The 24,167-nt window shown below is 43.3% G+C and overlaps 2 protein-coding genes across 2 annotated transcripts; both read right to left on the bottom strand.

The window, feature by feature from the left end:
* Positions 1-63: 63 nt before the first annotated feature.
* On the bottom strand, positions 64-5,695 carry LOC123123797 (uncharacterized). The gene is made up of 6 exons (XM_044544419.1): positions 5,492-5,695; positions 5,198-5,392; positions 4,366-4,521; positions 4,137-4,264; positions 593-3,657; positions 64-466 (listed from the first exon to the last, which is right to left on the bottom strand). The coding sequence occupies exons 4-6, from the start codon at positions 4,179-4,181 to the stop codon at positions 463-465; spliced, it is 3,114 nt and encodes a 1,037-aa protein (XP_044400354.1). The 5' UTR covers positions 4,182-4,264; positions 4,366-4,521; positions 5,198-5,392; positions 5,492-5,695; the 3' UTR covers positions 64-462.
* Positions 5,696-7,741: 2,046 nt separating this feature from the next.
* LOC123123796 (CTD small phosphatase-like protein 2) lies at positions 7,742-13,545 on the bottom strand. Its single transcript, XM_044544418.1, has 7 exons — positions 13,248-13,545; positions 12,213-12,533; positions 11,592-11,713; positions 11,163-11,256; positions 10,128-10,454; positions 8,946-9,283; positions 7,742-8,359 (listed from the first exon to the last, which is right to left on the bottom strand). The coding sequence occupies exons 2-7, from the start codon at positions 12,364-12,366 to the stop codon at positions 8,141-8,143; spliced, it is 1,254 nt and encodes a 417-aa protein (XP_044400353.1). The 5' UTR covers positions 12,367-12,533; positions 13,248-13,545; the 3' UTR covers positions 7,742-8,140.
* Between the last annotated feature and the right edge of the window lie 10,622 nt (positions 13,546-24,167).

The following is a 24,167-nucleotide window of genomic DNA, read 5'->3' as shown; positions in this document are numbered from 1 at the left end:
CAAAAAAAAACCGTGCAATTGGAAGCCAGGTGACAACTCATCACAAGAATAGTGTCGTATATATGATCAAATACAAGCTGAATTTGTGGTTCATCAATCAGTCACACAGCACACTGGGTTGGCGCGCACAGCACATGCACAGCCTCATCTTATTACAAGCAAATCACGAATCAACACAAATTAACCAGCTAGATGTGAACACCACACCAAGCTGGTGAAAGCCCAGCACCCAAAGTGCATCACACAACAATCCAATCCAATCCTGTCTAATCTAATCGTCCAAGCATACTCAAAATCAGGTAGCTTGGTGGCTGAAAACACACCATTTATTCTTGCTTGTGCATAGCAGCGTACGTAACCTGCTCGTGAACACACCACACTTGCAACACAGAAACACGTAGCCTGACCTCCCTTGATTGCATCTTATAGACCAAGCTAGGCATGGCAGAGGGGTGCAGCAAATCACCTACGAATCAAAGAACAAAAGTCAATCGGATACCTTAATTAGATAGATGGCAAATGTCGTGACAGATGCATGCTCAGTCTATGTATGTGTATGCATATAAGGAATAGTAACCCATGGGCGGCCAACCTTAGAACAGAGACCCTTGGGAGCGTCTTCTTGTAGTAAGCCGAGTGGCGTGTTTCGAAGAGCGACGGGTCATGGCCGGCCTGCAGGCCGTCCCACTCGAGCTTGCCCCACCAATCCTTCTCACAGTCCACAACTAGCTTAGGTCGACCTTGACGCGCGACGACGGCCGGTATCCGCCTCAGGCCCCAGCAGTCCCTGAGGCTGATTGTCTCCAGTGCCGGCGCGGTCAGTCTGGTCTCGCATATCTGCTCCAGCCGGTGGAGATGGTATAGCTTAATGTGCTTCAGGTTCTGGAATGTGACGCCTGATGCTATCTCTGGAGGGTACTCGTTGTCCAGTGGAAAAACATATTGGAGGTTGCTGCAGTATGCAATTTGTATGGTCTCCAGGCTTGGCAAGGTGAAGGAAATTGGGAGGACAAACACCAGCTTGGGGCAATTGTGTAGGTATATGGAATGTAGGGCTGTGAAGGCACTTAGTAGGTATATGCAATCTTCAGGATCTTTGGGATTGGTTTTACCCCAGATGCAGCAGGCCGTCGGGAGATCAAACGCGGAAAATGTCCTTAAATTAATGAAGTTGAATTCTCCAGCCTCACAATAAAAGAGAGAGTATAGCTTGGGACATCTATCAACATGACACCATCTTAGTCTATGCCAAGTATGTGGACCCCTTGGAGGGATAATGGTGATCGAGGAATTGTCATGCACATGCAAGGACTGAACACCATGCAGAGTGAACCGTCTGAAATATATGTCCGTGTCCATACTCTCCAAATTGTGGCCTTCATCACCAATCTCCATATGCACATCGAGAGGTTGAAGCTGCCGCTGGTCGCATACAAGGGATGAACATGCTACATCCTTCAGAAGGATAATATCTTTATAAGGTAACGATCGCCCCGTAGGAACAAAACCCACTTTGCTGGGGCCAATCTCCTCGACACTTTTGGTCATGGCAATTTGGCTATGAACAGTAGAAGAGATATGGAGGTGCAACTTCTTTTTGCCCCCACCATATATGAACCAAAAGAGTTCCCGCATGCACCGCCAGAGGATTCTTGCATCTGTAAGGGTAATGCATGCCACAGAACTAAAGAAGTCCTCCCTCGCTTGTGCACAACATACCACTAATCTTTTCCTCCCCATAGTGTCTACATGTACCACTTCCAATCTAGACGGGTTATAATCACGCCAACCTAGGCTACAGAGCTGCCGACAACCCCGTAAGAATAACTTCCTGAGCTCGGGGACATCCATGGCACCAAGGTCAAGTATTTTGATAGATGTATCAGAGAGGTCCAACTCATCCAGATTGGCCAGTCCACGCAAGAATATGCTATGCAATCGACCACAACCCACCAGGGAGATTTTTGTCACCTTGGCTTCTTTGATTGGAGTTGCACGAGACTTTGGCCGAAATTCCTTTTGGGGTAAGTTTATGGGATGTGCCCAGTTCTCCGTTGGGCCATAACCATCGAAGCTAAAAGTCTCTAGCAGTGGAAGAGCTCCTTCAAGTGCAACGGTCTCCAAGTTGGAACAACCATCAAGAACAAGCATCTTCAGGCTTGCCGCTGATGACATTCTAGGCAATGATTCCATACAGGCATTGCCGGACAAGTCAAGGAGCTCCGGATTGATCATATCCAAGGAAGAGCAATTGTCCACTGTGATCACATCCGAAGATTCGGTTAGTCGGAGCTTGTGAACATTTTGTAATGTTTTCCATGCATGACTTATATTCCTCCATGAGACTCCTTTTGTATTTATCTCTCTTAGATTGGTCATCCGTTCAATCATCTGCTGCTGCAAGGCATAATCTGTGTGACTCAATTCAAGCACTATCAGGTTTGGAAAACATGCTCCCCCACCTTGATCCTTCCCAGTGTTTGCACAATGGTCAAGCCAAAGGAACCTTAGGTTGTGGCAGGATTGGAAAGGAGGGAATGCAAAATCAAAACTGCACTTGCAGAGTTTTAGCACACGGAGGTTGTTGGCTAGTTGAAACAAATCATTCGGTAGTTCTAGCAGATCATCTCCCTTAAATGTTAAGAAATAGGATGATGCATCAACAGGAACAGCAGAGATACTTTGTGCTCCTTGTTGGTTTGATGCAATTGACTTCCAGCCTTGGTAGGATTTTATTTGTTGGTCCAACCAATATAATAGAGTTTCTATTGCATCTGAAGAATGGCGCAATTGGCCTATCACTCCATATAATGCATTGCCAACCTCCCAAGCTCTGTCCTTTTGAAGGATTCCGTCACATATCCAGTAGTTGCAAACATAAGTGGCCCAATCATACTCAACAGTGTCAGAGTTTTCACGCAGTTGTCCTACCAGCAACAGCGAGTACAAGAAGCAATCCACAACAGTTGCTGGGTTGATGTCATCCATTCCGGTGTAACTAATCACCTCAACAGCTTCTTTGTGCAATAAACAACGTAGTTGTTGCCCGATATAGATGTGGTCGCTGGTAATGAAAAGCATGTTTATATCAAGGAAACTGGATGTCAACAACTTCTGTTGTTTCTGTGAGAGCTGAAATCTTCCATGATTGGTCCATAAAAGCTTGGCTTTACCAAAAGGTCCAAATACAGGAACGCCTAACTCTGCCAGATCAATATCTGCATCTCCCCCATAATGAAGAATTAATAGAAATTTTTCATTGATTAGAGATTCATAGATCTCACTTGCTATGCTTATTAGCTCTGCTCTAGAACTATCCTCTACTCCTCTGAAATCATCATCCTCATCTTGCTTATCAAAAATAGGCATTAAATGCCCAAGGTTCAGTTCTGCTGCTATTTCCCGCTGCATCGTCCTTCTATTTTTCCACAGAGAGCAGTCTACGTGGACAACTTTACCAAATTGCAGTTTCATGTCTGGATTGCTTCTTTTCGATTTGAGGTGTTCTGCTGTAGCTCTAAGAACGGCGGATGCTCCCAGACCCTGACCGAACCAGCCATGAAATAAGAATGCTTTTATTCTGCCTTCTGCAGCATCATCGCCATGATGCAGAAAATCAATCAGCTGCTTGACGGCGTCATCGAAATCCTTTACAACCTGTAGTAATTAACGACTGTTAGATATGACTGCCAAGAGTAGACATGTTGACACTACAACGTTAATTAATACTAGCTATTTTCCTAAATTAATAAACTAAAACAACAAATGTCTCATGTTGCAATCTTGATTATCAGGTCAGTGTAGACATGTGCCTAATTTAGAAGTTTAGCTAGTGTGGAACTAATATATTAATGAATGAAAATAATCGGTTCATATATGCTTGCTCATTACATAGTGTTGTTTTCCACATAAAACATATAACCATTGTTAGTAAGAGTATTTCATGGGCCGCGGCAGTCCAAAATTGTTGAAGCACTAGGCAGCTCTACCGACCTGAACATCATTGCTCAAGGAACGAGATTGCAAGAGTGCGGTAACAGCGAGGAGAGGTAGTCATGCTACAAACAAACAGAGAAGTTTGGGAGGGTTCATAATCTAACAACAATATCATGAGTTTATTAAGAGAAGGTACCAACCAGAGTACGCCCTTTCAGAGTAGGTTCAGGTGGTGCAGCAGCCATTCTGAAGCTCCACAGTAAAACCAATAATTACCCTCAGCAGAAGAAAACCATGACTGTGTGCTTGTAACCCACTGGCCCGCAGTCTACAAAAGTTAGATGCTCGTCAGATTCACGATGTGCCATCACAGAAATACATATGACAAAACAAGCTTGTATATGTACATACGAGATGCAATTGTAGTACCTAGATATCAAGTCAAGGAGCCAAGAAGAGTTGCGGAGAAAGGAGAAGTTGTCCCAAAGAAATCAAGTCCCAGGTGAAGAAATATCACTCGAAATGGAAAAACAAACCCACTTGTTTTTCTTAGATGGTGGCGGGGCTCGGGAACAACAGAATGAACTGCAAGATTGAGCGGTGATATCAGTCGATAATGAGGTGTATGATGATGGTGGGAGCTTTTGGCATCGTCCCACGTCGCAGATTTTTGTGGCCTTTCTTTACAGCAGGGTTTGTCTCTTCCTCCTTTAAGCATGTATACACACTAAGAGACTAGCATCTTGCAACATGTTTAACTTTAAAAAAACTGCGTTTACATATACACCGTTGCAACAAAGAAATCACAAAAGGTGCATTGTTTATGTATATATTTCGTTTTTCCATTAAACAAATCTACTTCGGGCTCTATATTTCTAGATATTCAGGGGAACAGCTATACAGAAAGAAAACTGGAATTTTGGGTTTGAATTATAAAGATTTCCTAATCTGGTCGTTTTTTCCAAAAAATAATAATAAAAGGCAGATCCGGCTGAGATTTTAACATCTCTTGATCCGCGAGGCAGATTAAACACAGACAAAACTTATGACAAGACGATCTGCTATGTCTATACACAATATGTATTGTTCTTCCTCCGGTATTAAAAAATGCTGATGTTGAGGCAAATTGTAGAAAGTATTACCCCCTAGAATTAGTGAGTTGCGGAGTTAGTATGGAGAGAATAAATATAAAAAACAGCTTCTGTATGTGTAATCATGTCTAAAACGTCAACTTTTCTGATGCCGGAGAGAGTAATAATACCTCTAGAGCCACAGGCGGATCATTTCAACGAGTGAAGAAGAGTTGCACATAAAAATAAAGTTATCTCCAAAAACTCCATTATTCCAGATGCAGCTCACTCCATCATCTCCCTCAAATCAAAACTAACAGCACAGCAGTATAAGAAATCCATGAGAAAAACATGTCTAACGAATCCGCCACAGATTTCCGCAGCCACTGCAAAACAACAAAAGACTGATTAGATGCTTAAATTTCTGATGTGACACCGCAAAAACCTATGAGAAAACGAACTTATATAGATGGTGCAAACCGTACTTAGTCGAAGCCATCCATCCTCTAGTCCAAGGTGAAGATGTATCACCCAATCATCTGGCTTGCTGGAGATGAAAGAAGTTTTCGCTTGCGTGTAGCTGCGACTGGTGGAAGAGCTCGGGAACAGAGTGTAGTGCAAGTTGGGGCAATTGGCATATGTTCTGGTAGATGGGTGCAGTGGTAATGGTATGAGCTTTTTTGGTTTTGCCCCACTGTGCTCTCGTGTTTTCCGAAAGGACTTGTTCCTTGCTTGCGGTTGCAGATAATGTCACTCATCCCTGAGCTGTTTTGTGGGCTTTTTCTTTCCTTCTTTCAGGCTCTATGCTTTGCTTTCCCTAGAGAAAAAGCATCGCCTTCTGCCTCTTCAAGCATAGATGCAGAGAGAGAGAGAGAGACTATTTTGCAAGTTGCGGTGTGTTTGACATTTGGGCATTGGAGATTATATGCACTGAACTACACTGCATCTTTAGGGTCAGTCGTGCAGAAGAAAAGAAAAGAAAAGAAAAGCAAAGGAAACAGAGCTAGGCAAGCGAACATACAACACAAGAATCTGTACATTTGGTTCAGCAAATACGGGATTTCAGTTTATAGGGTATCAATACTTTGGTTTTATCACTAGTGTGTTGTGTACTACTGGTAGTAGCTAGTAAAACAGTAGAGCCAAATAAGTTAACAAAACAACTGACAGTGGCTAGCAAAACACAAGCAGAACCAACGTCTACTACTAGCATCGTGCCTCTTCACCTTTGTTGCCTGTTACCAAGTGACACATGTGGTAAGCAATCCAAACAATTCAAAAAAAAAAATTCAAAAAAAATGTGGGTGTTAGGATTCTCAGGAATCTGAATCTCATACATTTCGAAACCTTCGTTACATGGTGTGGAAGGGTATGGCCATCACAGCTCCAGGCCATCTGATGATCTGAACAAGTAAGAACACAAAATAATCACTGTGCAGCACTAGCAGAAGAGCGGCAGATAATTTTATTCTCACCTGCAGGTCGCCGAGCCGAGCAGTCAGGGAAGCGGGGGCGCCGAGCATCAAGATGGCAACGGGGACGAAACCCATCGGGTTTTGCCTTCCCAAACCCATCCCCATGAGAAAATCGTAAACCCGTCCCCGTCCCCATCACCGTGTGCGGGGCTAGTTTTCTGCCCGTCCCCTAAACCCACCGGGTTTCGGGGAACCCACGGGTAACCCACGATAAAATCAAAATATTTAAACAAACATAGTGGCGACAAAGAATAACATTTCAGCAGCAAAACAAGCACATTTCAGCAGCATAACTTGAGTAAATTTCAACAAAAAACAATAGTAGATGGTTCAACAGCTATATAAGTTCTGAAATAGAACTTATAGTTCACAAATCACTTTAAAGTTGGAATCATCATGGCATCTTTCACATCTCCAAGCCTCCAAACAACCATCTTCAAATCTTCCAATGCCAAATCAAAGTGCCAAGTCCTAGGGAAGATCAAAATTCGCTCAAGCTAAAGTTAAACATGAGAAAAATATGCAGATTAGTATATGAAATTTGCAAGTACCTGTACTTCACCTGCATTCCCTCTTGAATGTCTTGAAGACAACTCCAAAAGCTTTGTCCTTATTCATTGTCAGCATCTATGAGAATCAAATAAGTAGTAATGAACATCTTATGAAACATTGCAGTAAGATAATGATAAACTTTATGATGTATGTAAAGAAAGACACACCTTTATATTTGTTTCTTATCCAATCTTGTGAACACATCAAGGCCTCTAAGATTTCGGGGGTAAGATGACTACGGTGGTAAAAAAATAATGTAATTTCGCAGGTATTGCCGGGTTTTGGGTTCGGGGACTACCGAAACGGGTGTAAACCCATGAAACGTGTCGGGTTGTATAATGTGCCTAACAACAGCCCCGCGGGGATGAAAAGATGCCCATCCCCGTCCCCTAATAGGGTAAAAACCCACGGGGACACGGGTTTCGGGGCCCCATTGCCATCTTGAGCCGAGCAACACCCACCCCGAGGGCGCGCCAGCGCCAGTCTAGGGTGGCGAGTAAGGTCACCCTAGACTTCGGAGGAGCGAGGGGCTAGCGGCTAGCGCGCCGCCGACCGTGGTATATATATATATATATATATATATATATATATATATATATATATATATATAAAATACTCACTTTGGTTTTTCTCAGCATGTTTTTCTTTTTGTTTCGGTTTTAAAATGCGCAGATTCAAGCACAGCAGACGAAAGCTATATCACAAATGGGGATGAAAAGGCTCAAATGCTCAATTGGCAGCTATAATCCTCACGGACTGACTTGTGTACTCTACTTGGAAACTACATGCTGCAACACAACTTTCAGTGACCACAACAAATTCCGACAAATATCCGCTGACCTATTACAATGCTGGGCAGTTCTGCGCATGCATCCATCGCGCAACACGGTCACGACTGACAACCCTCTTCTGGGGCTCGCTACTGCTTGTACAAGGTTCCCTAAAGATTACCGGTTTTCAGAAACATACAACAGCACAAATTATACATCCGTCTGTCTGCCTGGCGGTTCGAAATTAAATGACACATGAGTGTACCACGACAACAAAGGATCCTGAATTTCAGATATCCTTTCAAACACTTGATTGCCTGTTTTCTGTGGGAGCGCTTCAGTTGGCACGCTCCGCGTTGGGAAAGAAGTGCATCGCAAGGGAGGTCGCGCTGGCAACCTTCTGGCGGAGGTTGAACTTGGTTGCGATGAATGGCCGGACATCTTCCACCCCAACCAGGCTTTCCAAGAATGGCAGCAGTGCTAGGAGCTCCTTGTCGTTTGGGTCGTCGAACCAGCTCTCAATCGGTATGCCGTTGTCTAGTTGGAACCCAAAGGCCTGAAAGCAAGAATATATCATAAAAGACCTCTTGATTCATCTGCTTACATGTGTGTTTGTAGTGCTGGCAGAGAATAAAGGGGAAACTCATTGCTACACAAAAAAAGAAGGAAGAAATAGTAACTTATGAGAATATCATTGCACAGCAGGAAGGAATTAACTACACCCATGATACTGCTGCTTACTACTGAGGAGCCACAACAGGAACACTGCTCAGCAAAGGGATGATCAAGTTTCTTCCTGGGGCAATCAATCCCAGTGAAGAAGTAAGTGGAAGGTTATATTCCAACTGAAAATGCTTCACAAGTAATAGCAAGGTGAAAGGTTCAAAACTGAAGGAAATTAGTTAAGGCACTGACCTAAGATAGGTTTTACGGATAGGTCATTCATATTGCTATTTCAGAACAACCAAGAGTCATCAGACCCAAACATCATGATCATGAACCAGGATAAAATTGAGTTGTAATGAAGACCAGTGCTAATAAAATCATTAAGACTAGATTGGCTCCAATAGCATTCCAGAAAATTTCGAACAGGAAAAGAAACTAACCCATGAATAACTAACGTGTAATGGTTTAACAAATACCTGCGGAGAATTGTCAACTATGACAACACGAGACAAGTCACGCCCAAGAACAGATAGATCCTTTAAGTAGTTGCCCTCCACATAGACACAAGACTCACGATAAACTCGATGACGGAACAACCTTCTTTTGGGATCAAGAACATTAAGTAGTTGTTCTGCATAGATACTTTGACTGGCCGTGAAGATGATTATCTCAAACATGCTGGCTACTCTCTCCAGGAAATCTTTCAGATATGGACGGCACCGTACATAGATTGTGTGATCTCTGAGATTAAAATGAACTGGGAAAGTGAAATCAGAATCTTCACACGGCTCAAGAGTAGAATGCACCAGTGTCTCTGCATGACATTATGGAAATAGCTTCAGGTTAGGTTAACACTGAATTCATAATGAACGTTAAACACCATGGTTACAAATAAGAACTAACACCAGATATAATTCCATTTGATCGAACAAGTAGAAAGACGTAACCAAAAAGACCAGAGATTGGTGCACAGCCGCAAAATTCCACTTGGCTAACATTAAGTAACAAGTTTATAGTTATGTGAATAGTAGATAAATAAATAAATAAATAAATAATGAACATAGTACATAAATAATGATGATCATGTTGCAGTACCACAAGACTAACAAACATGTGCAATCATGTTCAACAGAAACTTATAATTGCACAAACAGCATGCCTCATGGGTTTCTATAGGTTTCAAGTTCAAACCCAGATCCTTTGCTTCTCTCCCCAAAAAAGATATTTTGGCCCCTGTAAATAAAAATGCTGCAGATCCTTGGCCTTATCAGTGGTATAATAGCATGTATTCGTTTACACATGGAAGTAACTAGTTTTCTAACCCCACACACACTTTTTTTCATCTGCCATTACTATTCGTTCTACTACCTCTGACAAATTTACCACAATTGTTTCATTTGGCACCCTTGCCTCAAATGGATAATTCTGCATGTAATTGATATCCTCTCGTGTACTAAACATATTGATCGTATTAATCATTGCTTTAATGACTTGAATGGCTCATAACAGGAAAAGAGGGAGTAATGTAGAGAAATGATTATATTTACTTCATTATTCACAGAAGAAACATCTTTAAAATAGTTATTCCATCAAGAAATTTCGCCAACACTCAAGAGCAAATATCAGAGATAAAATATTCACCCAAACAATCATCTTACCATCCAGATCAAGGACAAGGGTGGTTCTAGGGCAGCTCCGAGTCTGCTTTGGAAGAAGAACGGGTCGAAACTTGGGTACAACCATAGATAACTCAGGCAAATCCTTTATGAAGGTATAAGGGTCAAACTCATCAAGCTCCTCAGCCTCATCAGGATCAGCGCACCCACCATCTGTTGAGATAGAATCTTGACTTTGTTCATCAATACACTCCAGCTTAGAGTGCTGCATTGCAAGATATATAGCAGACACTTCGGGAGAAAGACTACCCAATTCACTGTACTCATCGTCTGCGCGCTTTGTATTACCACATGTTGATTGCACAGGAACTGCAATAAAGAGTGTCAAGCCACTTACAAAGGAGTACTTATTATTGATTATATGCATGGATGTGAAAAATCAAACACAGATCTGAAAATTGCTAATGTACATGAATTACACGGTGTTGTGTTGGCATAATCGCATTTTTCACAGTGCAGGATGCAAATAAAAAATTAACTAATTTACATACTCCCTCCAATCCATATTAATTGTCACAGATTTAGTACAATCCTGCGACAATTAATATGGATCGGAGGGAGTGCTTTAATTTTTTTTCTACCAAGTTCTTAAAATACCACTGCAGCCATACAATAAAACAAGAGAGAAAAATTGCATTGCGACATGCAGTCTAGATTAGTCAGGAAAGGCAAAGCAAATACAGTAACCAAGGACTCATGAAGGATTGTCAGAGATCACATATCTGCTTCAAAAAAGAGCTCGATAATATTAATATAAATCAAGGTTACATTGACTATGGGACAGATCTAAGTACATCTTGACCTATACATTTATAAATTAGGGAAAGGATGTGGTGCTATGGGCATATATACCTTATAGATACGCAAGACATCGAGGAAAATAAGAAGCCATACCAGCCAAGTTACTAGATACTAACGGCTTATGCATTAATGTAGCACACTGATACATCATAAGATGGCGAAATATTCAAAAACAGCATCATTCAGAGGGGATCTCAATGTTCTAATTGTGTGTACCTTTGCTCAAGCCATCACTGCCGTCTTCATTATGATGGTGGAATGGTTGAGAAAATATGTTCTCACATGATTCGTCATCATTTCCATGAGACAGCTGGCGAAAAGGAAGACCAAATAGATGTATAAGAATGTAAAGTAAAGAACAGAGACATAATTAATTGATTGCTGCACAATGACGTTCATAGTTGTAGTCTTGCAGATGAGAAAAATAGACCTACGGCATACACATATCTCAGGTATAGCTTGTTAAGGACCTAAATATTTTGTTTTTACATCCCAAAATGTTGCTGTGCAGAAAAAGAGTATTTAAAAGAGACAGTATTCAGTTTTCAGCTCATTCATCATCTTTGCTTGACTGCACTGCATGATAACAACGGTAGACAAAGCCAGATGGTATATATAACTCACTTAAACTAGAATGAGCCATACCTTGTGATCAAGCATACTACTACTTGGCACATCAGCAACTCCATTTTCAGTATCAGAATCACATAGAGATGTTAATTTTCTTCCACCGCTGAGAACTTGGTTCTTCTTCAGAGGGTCTTCGGCTGCGGAGTCAACAATTAGAGCAATGTTAGTACAAAACTAAGACAGCTCTAGTAGATACCAGGTAGCCAACTTCCTAAAAGTTCATAATATTACATTCTCCCAAACCAACTCCAGCCAATTGAAGGAATAATCCCAGAAAAAACATTTGCCAAAAGTCAAGTGAAGTCATCAGGTTCAACAAAGAAGTTTGCTTGCTAAGGGGTATATTATCTTTTCATGCTCAAGAAAGGAAGAGATAAATCTTGCTTCACTAAACTGAATTACTGTGGATAAGATGGTGTGTCAAAGATACTTGTACATAAAAAAATAGTTTGGACAACAAGAGAACTGGCAAATGGCAGTATATGACAAGTTGGATAGTGACCATAAATATATTTTATCTTTGTCCCTCTGTCCAATTTTCTATCAACTAATGTCATAAAGGATACTGTACTAGAGATGAAGTTGCACCATAACACAGAACAGTAAGAGGGGGGACGCAGGGTGGGGGAACTTTACCAGGTTTCTGCTTTTTGGAGGAAGAAGTAATTAGATCATTGACTTTCTTATCAGGAGCTGCCGACTGAGTGGATCTTCCAGGTTGTCTACTAGTTTTCGTATTAACATGCTCAACGGTTGCATTTCTTGCAGGTCCTTTTTTTCTTGTCGGCATCCCTCAATCAAGAAGACTTCTTGCCCACAGTTGGCTCGTATACCAGAAAAGGAACACCAGACCTCACAGCACAGTTCCGCCAAGTCGGTTCGGGTAATTGCACAATCTCCGTCGAAGTGACCCGCAGAGCTTTCAATGCAAATGGAAGTAACCCTGGCAGTACAGACCTGATGAAAATTGGTAAAGAGAATCAGCTACCAGAAGTATAGTAAAGCCCAGCTCAAATCTCTGTCGGTCAAATTACTATGAAGAGATGTCGGGACTAAAATGAGAGGACTCTGCAAGGTAACATGACAGCAATGAGGGTGTTGCAGGGTAACATAACAGAGACTGTTAAATTTGCAACATAAAGTTGATTACAATGACAGTATTCAAATTCAGCAAGTCTGTGTGCCAATGCGCTAATCTTACGGAAACAAGAAGTTTAGTCTCAGAGACGCAAAATTCCTGGAGTCTACATTCCAGGAAACACAGGTGCTTATCAATTTAAAATATTCCAACGCTCCAGGCACTCCTTCCTTTACCAAAATAGGGGTTAGCCCCACTCCTTCCTGTCATTCTTCTATTTGGAGTAAATTCGAACATCCCTAATCATCCAGCAATTCGAATTTGAAACAGTGTACCCTAATTACAATTAGAAATCATCGGATGTCACAAATTGGACACGTTTTGTTTGTCAGGAAGGGCAATTAGCAGGTGGTCAGCCAGAGCATTGCTTCGGCACAAACGCTACCGCACTACTCGGAATCGAACGAGGCAAATCCCAGCCGGGCGCGCGCCCAGGGCCTCCTATCTGTAGGGGACCAATCTACGGGTCACTTCCTCCGAGCTAAAGCTTATCCGGAAGGTAGTCGGCGGCGAGCTGGAGGACGAGGTCTAACCTGGGCGGAGGCGAGCCGGAGGCCGGGGACGAGCTGGGCGGCGGCGAGACGGGGCGGACGGGCCCGGCGGCGTCGATCTGCTGGCGCGGGAGCTCGGTGGAAGTGCCGGCCGCGAAGGACGCGGCTGGCGGAGGGGCGAGAGACGGCGGCGGGGATGGTATGCGGGAGGCGGGAGGCGGGAGGCGGGAGGCGGGAGGCGAGGGCTGCGACGGCGGGGGTGGGAGGCGACGGCGGAGCGGGGATGGGATGGGAGGGCGAAACCCTAGCCGCTTGTCGCGCACGGGGGAGGGGGAGAGAGAGCCTAGCCGCAGCGCAACGCTTCGGGGGAGTGATGAGGAGGAGAACCCTGCGGCTGCGGGCGGCCGGGGGTTTGGGGGGCACGCGGTGGCAGTCCTAGGTAATTTCTTCGCAAACCGGGGTGGGTTTCTGGAACTGAGGGCTTTTCTAGGGAGGGGCTAGGCTACCGATGTAAAATTCAAATTCGAATTCAAACGAACAGTATACATGGTAAAATTGCGGAGCTTCGAATTATTTTAATTAAAATACTCATGCATGTTATGAATCACATCATTATGACGTAGAAAGCATATATCATACGCGTAATGATGTCTGCATATTTATAATGAAGACTAAGACGGGAGACCTTGAAGAGGGGTTCGAGGACCGAGTACTAGTTGACACTTCATACGGTGGGAAATGGGGATCTTTACTAGAGGAGGTTGTATTCGCTTCGCTTCCGGGGTAAATCTCCCCACCTATCATGTACGTCTTCTTCCCGCCGGATTTCTGTTGGGGTTTTTCGGTTTCCTATTTAAAAACTTGTTGGCTAAAAACCAGGCACACACGTCTACCATATCAATCTTTCCCTCCACCCATGATTCCCTCGCATGGCCTAGCGCTAGATGGTCGTCGGCGCCTGATTTATCTCCCTAAACCCTTCTCGGCACCTCTATCCCAAACAATTTCATGCCTAACCATTCATGGTGGCATCAGCATCGATGAGTTGCCGCTCGAGCCACTGGACATTGATTTTCCCCCACCGTCCTCTTCCATCAACCCCAACCCCAGCCTTGCTGGTGTCGCCTCCTGCTCCGCCCATACCGGACAAAACAGCCACCCAAATCAGTTGCAAGAAGAACCTGAAGGTACATCACTCCCCGCCTGCTAGGCTCTAAGAGCTCATCGATGTTGCCCGGGTCTGTTAAGTAATGTATAGTCCATCAGTCCATGAATCAAGAAATATGCATGTTATTTATATTTCTTCAACTCATGGTGTTTACGAACATGTCTATATTCCACTCACGGTGATTACAAGCCAGGGGTACATGCTTATATATAACCTCTTAGCATTTGACTAGGTATAATTAGGATCTCCACAATCCATGTATACGTGAATTTGGTCCTTTATTTTGGTCATGGCCTTTGCTTTCTTTAGTTGAATGGCTTCGTGTTAAGAGCAAGGTTGGTGCCATTATGCTTGATAATTGGTTATGTTGTAGTGGGCATGGCTCTCATGCTTGCAATGGCATCTTGGTATTACCAACATTCAAAGAAAAAGGAGAACAGAGGGGTGCTCCATCTTGTCTTATTCTTATAGGGGATGAGAGACTCAAACTGACATCAACCTTTGTGTTTTCTACCACTCCACCCAGAAAAGCCTCACGTATTACCAACATTCCAGTGACACTGACATAGCACTACCTCGAAAAAAATCAACACATCCTACATTAGTAAGTTATGAAGTACAATTTTTTTCTTTGCAATGTATGTCATAACCTCTAGAAATTATAAATGTTTATTTATGGTAAACTATGTTATGTGCCAATCTTTTGTGTTGTACAAAAAAAATAAGTGTGATGTTGTTTCTTCAGCCCAAGCATGAGACTCAAACTGACATCAACCTTTGTGTTTTCTACCACTCCACCCACAAAAGCATCACGTATTACCAACATTCCAGTGACACTAACATAGCACTACCTCGACAAAAAAATTCAACACATCCTACGTTAGTAAGTTATGAAGTACAATTTTTTTCTTTGCAATGTATTCTTAACTTCTAGAAATTATAAATTTTAGTTTATGGTAAACTATGTTATGTGCCAATCTTATTTGTGTTGTACAAAAAAATAAGTGTAATGTTGTTTCTTCAGCCCAAGCATGAGACTGTTGATCTTTTATCGATGTTTATCTCTTTTATTTATATTAATCCAGTGGTCAATTTTCTTAACTAGTAGAACGCCCGTGCATTACAACGGGCTTCTTAAAATTTGTATTACAAATGCAGTTTTTCCAAAGAACTATAATGATCTTGGTATTCATGCATAGAGCTAGAACCAATAAATACAAATAATTAGAGGCCTGGATATCAAACATTGGATAGCACCGTGTAAATTCCATACATGAATCCTTGTAAATATTTTGCTTCTAATAAACTTACAGTAGGCTTTTAACCTAGTGTTTTAGATCTTCAATAGGGAACACTGAATCTTAGCAGCAAAGATCAAATGCATGCTTCCCCGTCGAAGGTATACATATGTGTTATTCTTAACTGACACGCTTTCGAAATCTTCTAGCTCATAACACCATAATTCAAGTGATTGTGCCACATATTTTTTGGAACTTATACATAAGCACTTATTCACCCTGCAATATTTTGTAGGGGGTAAAACTGAAAAGCAAAACATAAATTGTAAAGTGAATAGACTAAATGATCAACCTTTTGCTAGGAGTCTTTTACTGATCTACAACTTCAAAAGTTATGATTTAGCAACATAAAAGTATATGGTATACTTGTATATACTCATGAATTTTGCTTGATATGATATAGCAAAAAAACATGGGAGAAATATTCTTACCTTAACATGGATCAGATAGTGAAAATCTAAAATTGTGGCTCAAGGAAGTAAATATTCTATGCATAAAAAAGAAAAGGAAGCAAGTCACATGATCTGAAATAAGATACTCATAGAGTACTTATATTTGCCTCGTTGATTGCTTCAGTATAGTGAACAAACACTAAACCAACCAATCTTTAGCATACAAATCAGTCTATCCGACTTTCTACCTATTTCATGATAGAAATTAGTTGTAGCTTCAAATGTAAATGTCAATGCATGGGAAAGTCAGAAGAACTCATTCCCTATTATAAATAAAATGTTTATGATTATTTTATGGTTTAACTAAATATCCTGAAAGTCTATATTCTGAGGAACAAAATAGTATGAAAAATAATAGTTAGCATCAATCGTTATTATCAATATAAAAACTCTCTTAATCCTTTCTTGGCGAAGCTCATAGACGGTGAGAAAAATATGAAGAAGTGCAGCATCCATGCTCAACCGGTGGGTTAAATTAGCATCCAGATAAGCAACATTCTCGAACACTTCAGGCTTGTATTGTCTATATGTGAAATCCGGGCGACAGACCTAAACATCAATACGCCAGGCAAGGAGTTCCATTGAAAACCAACACAAGAAACCTACGCGCATTTTCCGCAACTCCTTATCGTCTATGAAGTTATTGTTGTGCTTTTTATCATGTTGCCTCATAGCTACGATTACTGAATTTATACTATCATTGTTATGTTGAAAATTTAAACACTCGTACCTGGCTTCGAACTGAAGGTTGATCAAGATTCGTGATATCACCACGAGGGGGTCGGGAAACATTCTGCTTTTCATGTTGGAGCTTGATCGTATCCTCATCCTTTTTTTTCCGATAAGCTTCTCGCCTCCATGTGTTTCTCTACTCCCTTTTATCGTCTGTTAAATTATTACTGTGTTCTTTGTCATGTTTTTTGCTAGATTGCTTGGCATCATTCATGACTACAGATGTTGTCTGGGAATCACTTGTTGGGGTAGACGCTGGCACATACTCTGAACCATCACGACCAAGGGCATTAAGTCACACATTATGGTAAGATTCTCTGGCTATAGGAACAGAAGAGAACCCATATGTTAGGTTAATACACCCCCATAAGCACAAGTCTGGCCATATGAAAGGCGTATGGGATCACACCACTTGAGCTTTCTGCGTGACCTGTCGCATAAAGTGAAGGATCTTGCTGGGTTGTCTACACGATATATAAACAACAAATCTAGATGAGAACGAGGCAGCGTCCTACTAACCGAATTAAGTTGAGTCAACATGTACATTCATAGAGACGTTTGATCTGTTCATATGATGTGCGCATCAGATCATACCATTTGAACTTTCTGCAAGGTCTGTGGCCAGAAAGAGTTCTGAGAGTACTCGGACCCGGGAATGAAGCAACATTATGCGTGAAGGATGTTGTCGGGTTGTCTGCATCAATCATTTATACATAACAAAACCAGATGAGAACGAGCCAGCTTCCTGCTAAGCGAATTAAGTCAACATGTACATACATACCTAAACTCGAATAGTGTAAATGTTGTGCTGAAACATAAAACATACGTACCTAAACTCGCATGCCCAGGTTGATGAACATTTGTGATATCACAAAGAGGGTGTCGGGTTAGATTTGCATGTTCGTCCTGCTCTAACCGTGGCATGCTAGATCCTTCTGTTTTGTTGTGTGTTTCCAAGTCTGTTAGGCATGGTTGATCACTTAAAACCCATATGATACATTGTCGGCTACGGGAATGATTTCTGGGTTATTTACACAGCCCCATACCTGGACTCAGTGGATAATATTCGTCAACATTGTCAGCTACATGAATGATTTCTGGGTTGTATTGGTCAACATTTCTCTCGACATTATGGCCTGCAACACAGTAGTGAGATACAATGTCGTAATATGAGTTGGTAATGATGTTTGCCATGGTTGACATCTAACCCCTTTATGTTAGTCTAACCGTTGGAAATGTAGGTCAACAACAAAGAGGGGGTAGATGCACATCTGACCCCTTTTTCTGTTCTGGTGCCTTGCTATTTGCATTTCCCATACACAGCTATCTTTTTTCAACAATATTAGTTATTGTTCTGATTACTGACATGTCACAAATGTAGGTCATCATGAGCTCTATGAACAACAAGGGGTAGGGGTACGTTTTAAAGTCAACGGTCATTTCTTCAACCACATGTAATAAAATTATAAAAGTGGAGGAAAAATCACGTAACCTTAAACCTACTATATTGCTTAGAGGAAAAAGTGTGCATGGGTGTGGTCAAACTCAGAACATGGGTAAAGAAATGGCATCATTTAGAAAATTCATCTTGTTGACATTTATTAATTATAGGGTGAACAAGCCATGCCGTTTTAGTTTTAAGTTGTGGTCCATGTGGACTATGTAGTCTCCTCTACCATTGGCTTGGCATGTATTTTTGGTGGTCGAACTGGGAACATGGGTAAAGAAATGACGTCATTAAGATATGAGTACGATTCAGAAAATTCATCTGGTTTGACATTTATTCATATGATTCAGAAAATCCATCTGGCTCCATCTAGTTGTCACTTATCAACATTTCCCTCGGTGTTGGCTGTCTGTGCCGTTCTTTTATCTAGTCGTGCTAGCGCTGAAAGTGTTTGTCGGACATGCTGGTGAAAAACGTGATTTGGTTGTTGATGTCACACACTACATACCTTTAACAGAACAAGCTCGAACAGAAAACTATTGACGTCAGAGGTTGGCATGGTCTTCTCGAGTGACGACGCCCTGCACTGTTCGCCGCCATATGCGTCGTCCGTGGGGATCCATGGCGCCGGCGGCGTGTGGGGATCCGAGGCGACGGCGGCAACGACGTCCTGGTGATCCGCAACGGCGGCAGCGGTCGGCGCGTCGCGACGGCATCTCTGGGGATTGGTGGTCGCGGCGGCATTGACGTATATAATTCTAGAAAAATGATCTCATCCGGGAGAGGCGTGGCGGCATGGCTTTTTTCCTTGTGTAATATTTTGTAAGAGATAAAAACCAATGATAGGGGGTGGTGGGACAGAAAAATGGTGTACCAGGCTATCAACTCCCCCTTTAGAAGTAGAGATTAGTTGATGAGAATTCTTTTGCATTTGTTGTAGTCGTATTGGCATCATCATTCAGTCATATTTTCATATTCTGTTGACAATCAATATATATTATGTGTTGCAAAAATTATGGATAAAATAAACACTACTAGGAAAAGGCCTACTAATGGCGCACCTAATTTGGCCATTAATGACGCATTAGTGGTGCGTCATTAGTGCCACGCCATTAGTATATTTTACTAATGGCGCCATTAGTATCTGGTATACTAATGGCGCACCCCAGCTGCGCCATTAATATATACAACAGTGCGCCATTAGTATGCTCCCAGGGGGCCATGTATACCCAGGTGCTTTGGCATACTAATGGCGCACAACAACAGGATGCACCATTAGTAACTTCGGCATACTAATAGCGCACTGTTTAGTGATGCGCCATTAGTATCCTTTGGCATACTAATGGCGCACTATGATGTGATGCGCCATTAGTATGAATATTAGGTTTTTTTATTTTTTATTTTCTGTTTTTTGCACAGGTTACAAAATGTATAATTGGACAAAATATAGACAGCACACATCAACAACAGATTCATCGAATACAATAGAAGATTAGTCTCTGAATACAATTCATCATTTTAGTCTCCGAATACAATTCATCATATTAGTCTCCGAATTGAAAAGACCGAACAAAGATAGAACATTATATTACAAGTCTCGAGACCGCGAGTTTGTCTTCACATTACAAGTCAATATCGATCATCTAAACTACCATCACATAGAAGAGAGCTGCGGTCATCACGATGAGCATCATCACGATGAAACTCGTCTTCATCCGGTTCCTCCAACGCTCCCTCCCCTTTCCCGCTAGATAGCGGGCGTATCTAGATTCGGCCTCGGCCCTAGTGGCGTACCCTTTGTAACTGTTACCGCTGAATCGGTGAACCTGTCTCCGACACTCCTCCCAGTCTTCGTAGACTCCGGGAACCTTACCCTTGTACACGACATACCACGGCATCGCTATGCAGTAGCCAAACGAAACGTTAGTACCAATTCACAGACAATACATAAGCAATATATAAGTATGCAACAGAACGATCGGAAGAGAAAAGCAAGACATTAAGAGCATCAATTACATCTAAGTTGAACGACTCTCGAAACCAAAGAGACATACTACAAGTTCATTAAAGTTTAATTACAACATGAGCCAATCGATGTTTCAGAACTAGACACAGCATCACTGCTTTCGACTCGACTCAAGGGACCGGAGCGTGGATGAAGCCGCCGTCTATCGTGGGAGTCATGAAACAACGGGCGTTGCCAGCCTGCATTTGTAGGATTGTGTCGATGTCACTGTTGGACGGTTGATTTCTGAGGTAGAACTGCCCCGAGGTACGAAGGACATCTTGATGGATGATTTCCGCAAACTCCGACTGGATGCGAAAGAATTCTTGTCTGATGTCCGCGTCCTGGATTGCCGACACGCTCGCGGCCCAATCTTTGAGTCTACTCGGTAGCAGAAGTTGATGATGGTCCCGTACGATCGCCCGCATGTGATGGATGGCGTAGTAGGCACCCTTCTGACCGCCAGGCGGCTGCTTGACGCAGCAGAACGTCGTATTGTGGGAGAACACGTGCTTGCCGTACTTACGAATAGGCCTGGTGAAGGTGCCTCCAGATTTGACGTAGCCGGGGAGAACATCATCAAGAACCTTCTTGACATTTGTGTAGTCTACGTTCGACTGACGGTCCGGGTCGAAATACGTGGCCATGGAATATTTGGGGCTTAGGAGGATGAGCGTGCAATGTGTGTCACTGCAGAAAACACGGAATGTTAAAAGAAAAACGATCGAAATCTAAGAATTCATATGTTACGGGGCGGTTGAGGGGAGGACTTACTCGGGAAAGTAAGGCACGAGGAAGTTATCCTTATCTTGGTTTGCCAGAATGACGCCTTCGAGGTAAGAACTCGCGACTTGCCGGTCCCCAGCGCTGCCCAAGATCTTGGCACGCATGTAGAAGGGGTCGACTATCACGATGTCCGGGGTCTTGTCGCGAATGATCCGCATCTCCATACTCAGCGAAAATAGCCGAACGAAGGTGTAGTGCAGCGGATGAAGGTTCAACATAGCGTGGATGTCATCAAACCGCAGGACGATCGTACCCCCGATGGAGTTATCCACAAAGCCCTTGCCCTCTGGCACCTTGGCCGCGAAAACCGGGTATGCCACATCCTTCTCTCCGAGACGCCGCTTCTCCAAAGAAAGAACACTGTCATGCAGACTCCGCATAGCACCGGTTGCAGCATCGAGCATATTTCTCGGTAGCATCGGCCTACCCGCCACATGCACCCTCCTCGAGATATCCTCAGTTGAAGGTGGCCCGTCCTGAGCACGGATCGTACTCGGTGCCGGCTGGCCCGCACCCTTGTTAGTCTTTCTTTTGCGTGCCTTCTTCTTCTCCTATAATGGGACCGAGTTCTGCTCACAGACCGCCTTCTTGAGTGTGTTGGGGCTGATCATATTTCGCACCTCGCCTATCTGAGGCTCGGTGAAGTCGGCAGCTGGAGGCGTCTCCTGAGAGCTGAACTGCAGACGACGCCTGTTGCAACTTGGCTTCTCCGCGGTACCAGCTAGATCGCACACGTCTTTTGTTGGGTTGGGTTCTTGAGAAGGAGGCCCCATGAAGTCGCCACCGTACCCATGATCGGCAAAGTACTGATCGACGTTGGCTAATGTATCGTCGTCGTCGTCGTTCTGATCCTGTGCCATATGCATGTTTGGATCCAGTGGCATAGGGATGTCCGGCACCGTTGCGGCGGTCTTGCCATGGGGCCGACTTGGCGCCGGCACGACTGGCGGTGTTGTCTTTGGGGTGGTGTCCCCCGCCCCCAAACGAATCTGGCTCTTCGGCCAAAGCAGGGGCCAGCTCAGGCACGCGCTGAGGGTCATCACGTCATCATCGTCGGCCCCGATGGGTCAAATCGGAGGTAACAACTCGTCGCAGCCTGGCAGCACCCGAACCAGTTGAACCCTAAACAAGTTGGGTGGCATCTGGGTACCGTGGAACAAGGGGTTGCCCGGTTGAACGATTTTGCCCTTGGCGACATCGACCAACTCGTTGTTCACGAAGTGCAGGAGAGTGCACGGAACGTCGGCGGTGCCCTGCGAAAACATGTAGGGCGTTAGGGATGCCCAGTCAAAGGCAAGGAGATGAAGTCCTCGGCCGAGAGAGGCTTAATTAGTTACCGTGATGATGGCGTCGAGCTCGGCTAATGTCGAGGCACCGCCAACGGCGGGCGTGCAGTTGACGGAGGGGCCGCTTGCTGCAGAGGTGCCGGCCGGCGTACACCCGGGTGCATTAAGCTCCCGTGCCGGCGTCGGAGACACCAATGCCGCCTCCGCCGGAGACACCAATGGCCCGCCATCGCGTTCTGCGAGTTGCTGGCCGTGAAGCTAGGAATCAGGGGCGGCCCCTGTTGGCCGCCCGCAATCCACGCACTAATCCCCTGGATCAAGGTAGGCACAATGGCGGTGATCGTCACTCCGAGTTGTTGTTGCACTTGCTCTTGGACAATCTCCGGAATCCGCGCCACCTGTGCCCTGAGTTCTTGAACCTCGCGCGCCTGGCTTTTCGAGCTGGTCTTTTTCTCCTTTCGCCCACCAGTGTTATAGTATGCCGGAACGGAAGTTAATCGACATTCCGGCAAACTCAAAGGCCTCTCGGGTGGACAAGGCAAAAAAGGCCTCCATCACAACATGGAAAATACATTGGCATGTGAAGAGGTGAAACAATATATGCATCTCCAAGCAGTATCATTCAACATTTTGGACAAAACACTACAAGCAACATGAGACACTGAAAACAATTGCTACCAATGAATCTACACTTCTATAACAAAATAAATCAGAAACTTAGTCTGTCATCATTAGGCAGCCACCATTAGTTATTCCGTTATGTTAAAGCAGAAATAGAAAAATAGACTGAAAACACTAAAATCAGAAACAAATCCAACTGTACAGGCCAATGCATATAGGAAAAGTGAGGGGTTGAACTTCATTTTTTTTCAGGTTTTCTTGGGTGTATGAGGTCTGCTCTAATTTGTTTTGAAAAGTGAACCTGCTGTACTGGCCAATGCATATAGGAAAAGTGAACCTGCTGTACAGGCCAATGCATATAGGAAAATTAAGTCATGGAGAGTTTAAGAACATGTCTTAGTTTTGAATTCTCTTAGTGAAAACCTACTTCAGAGTATCAACACAAGTTGGGATACACAGCCAGACAGACGCACATGAACATAAATGAATTCAGATCTAAAAAACTCATACAAAATTCGTTTTGCAGGAATTCGTTTACTCCCTATGCACACTCTATCAGTATAACAAACTTCCACCTGAAAACTTCTTATGTTTCAGTCAATCATCACAACCAATATGATTTGCTTGGAGATTCAGAGCACAACCATGATACTGAGGATATCAGAGTGGTGGAGACATTGACTGCAATAAAGAACAATTTCAGTTGCCCGTGCTGATAAGCACTCCCTTCCATCGCATGAGGTTGATTCAGATAAAACAACATCACCGGATAAAATCTCAGTTGCCTGTGAGAACAAGCTCTTCTTATTTAGAGCAGTGACTCAAGATCTTAATTGTGACCATTCCAGCTATGCAGGTTTATCTCAAAACAACACTAAAGGGCAGCCCCAGTGCATGTAGCTCCTGCTTGCGCAGGGTCTGGGGTATCTCAAAACAACACTGCAAGATAAAATTATACATCTGAAGATGACTAAAAGAGAACTTTTCTGCCTCCTTAGATCTATCAAACGAAAAAGTGTACAAAATGGGCTGTCTTTGAGTGGAATGCATTTTCTCAAGGTAAAACAATCCAAGGTAAACCAGATATAAAGTTGTATTCCTTTATGCTGATCTTGACCATCAAAACTACTCCTCGAAAACAATTATAATGACCTGGTGCTTATAGCA

This window comes from Triticum aestivum, chromosome 5D (genome assembly GCF_018294505.1).
Source record: "Triticum aestivum cultivar Chinese Spring chromosome 5D, IWGSC CS RefSeq v2.1, whole genome shotgun sequence".
Lineage (NCBI taxonomy): Eukaryota > Viridiplantae > Streptophyta > Magnoliopsida > Poales > Poaceae > Triticum > Triticum aestivum.
The sequence above is the reverse complement of the archived record's forward strand: the minus strand, read 5'-3'. Positions and strand labels throughout refer to the sequence as shown.

Excerpts from the sequence above, each read along its gene's own strand:
- LOC123123797 (XM_044544419.1), bottom strand. The coding sequence starts at position 4,181 with ATGGCTGCTGCACCACCTGAACCTACTCTGAAAGGGCGTACTCTG. Across the intron at positions 3,658-4,136 it reads CTCTGAAAGGGCGTACTCTG|GTTGTAAAGGATTTCGATGA; the intron begins GTTGGTACCTTC and ends TAATTACTACAG.
- LOC123123796 (XM_044544418.1), bottom strand. The coding sequence starts at position 12,366 with ATGCCGACAAGAAAAAAAGGACCTGCAAGAAATGCAACCGTTGAGCAT. Across the intron at positions 11,257-11,591 it reads GTAGTATGCTTGATCACAAG|CTGTCTCATGGAAATGATGA; the intron begins GTATGGCTCATT and ends CCTTTTCGCCAG. Across the intron at positions 9,284-10,127 it reads CCTTGTCCTTGATCTGGATG|AGACACTGGTGCATTCTACT; the intron begins GTAAGATGATTG and ends AATGTCATGCAG.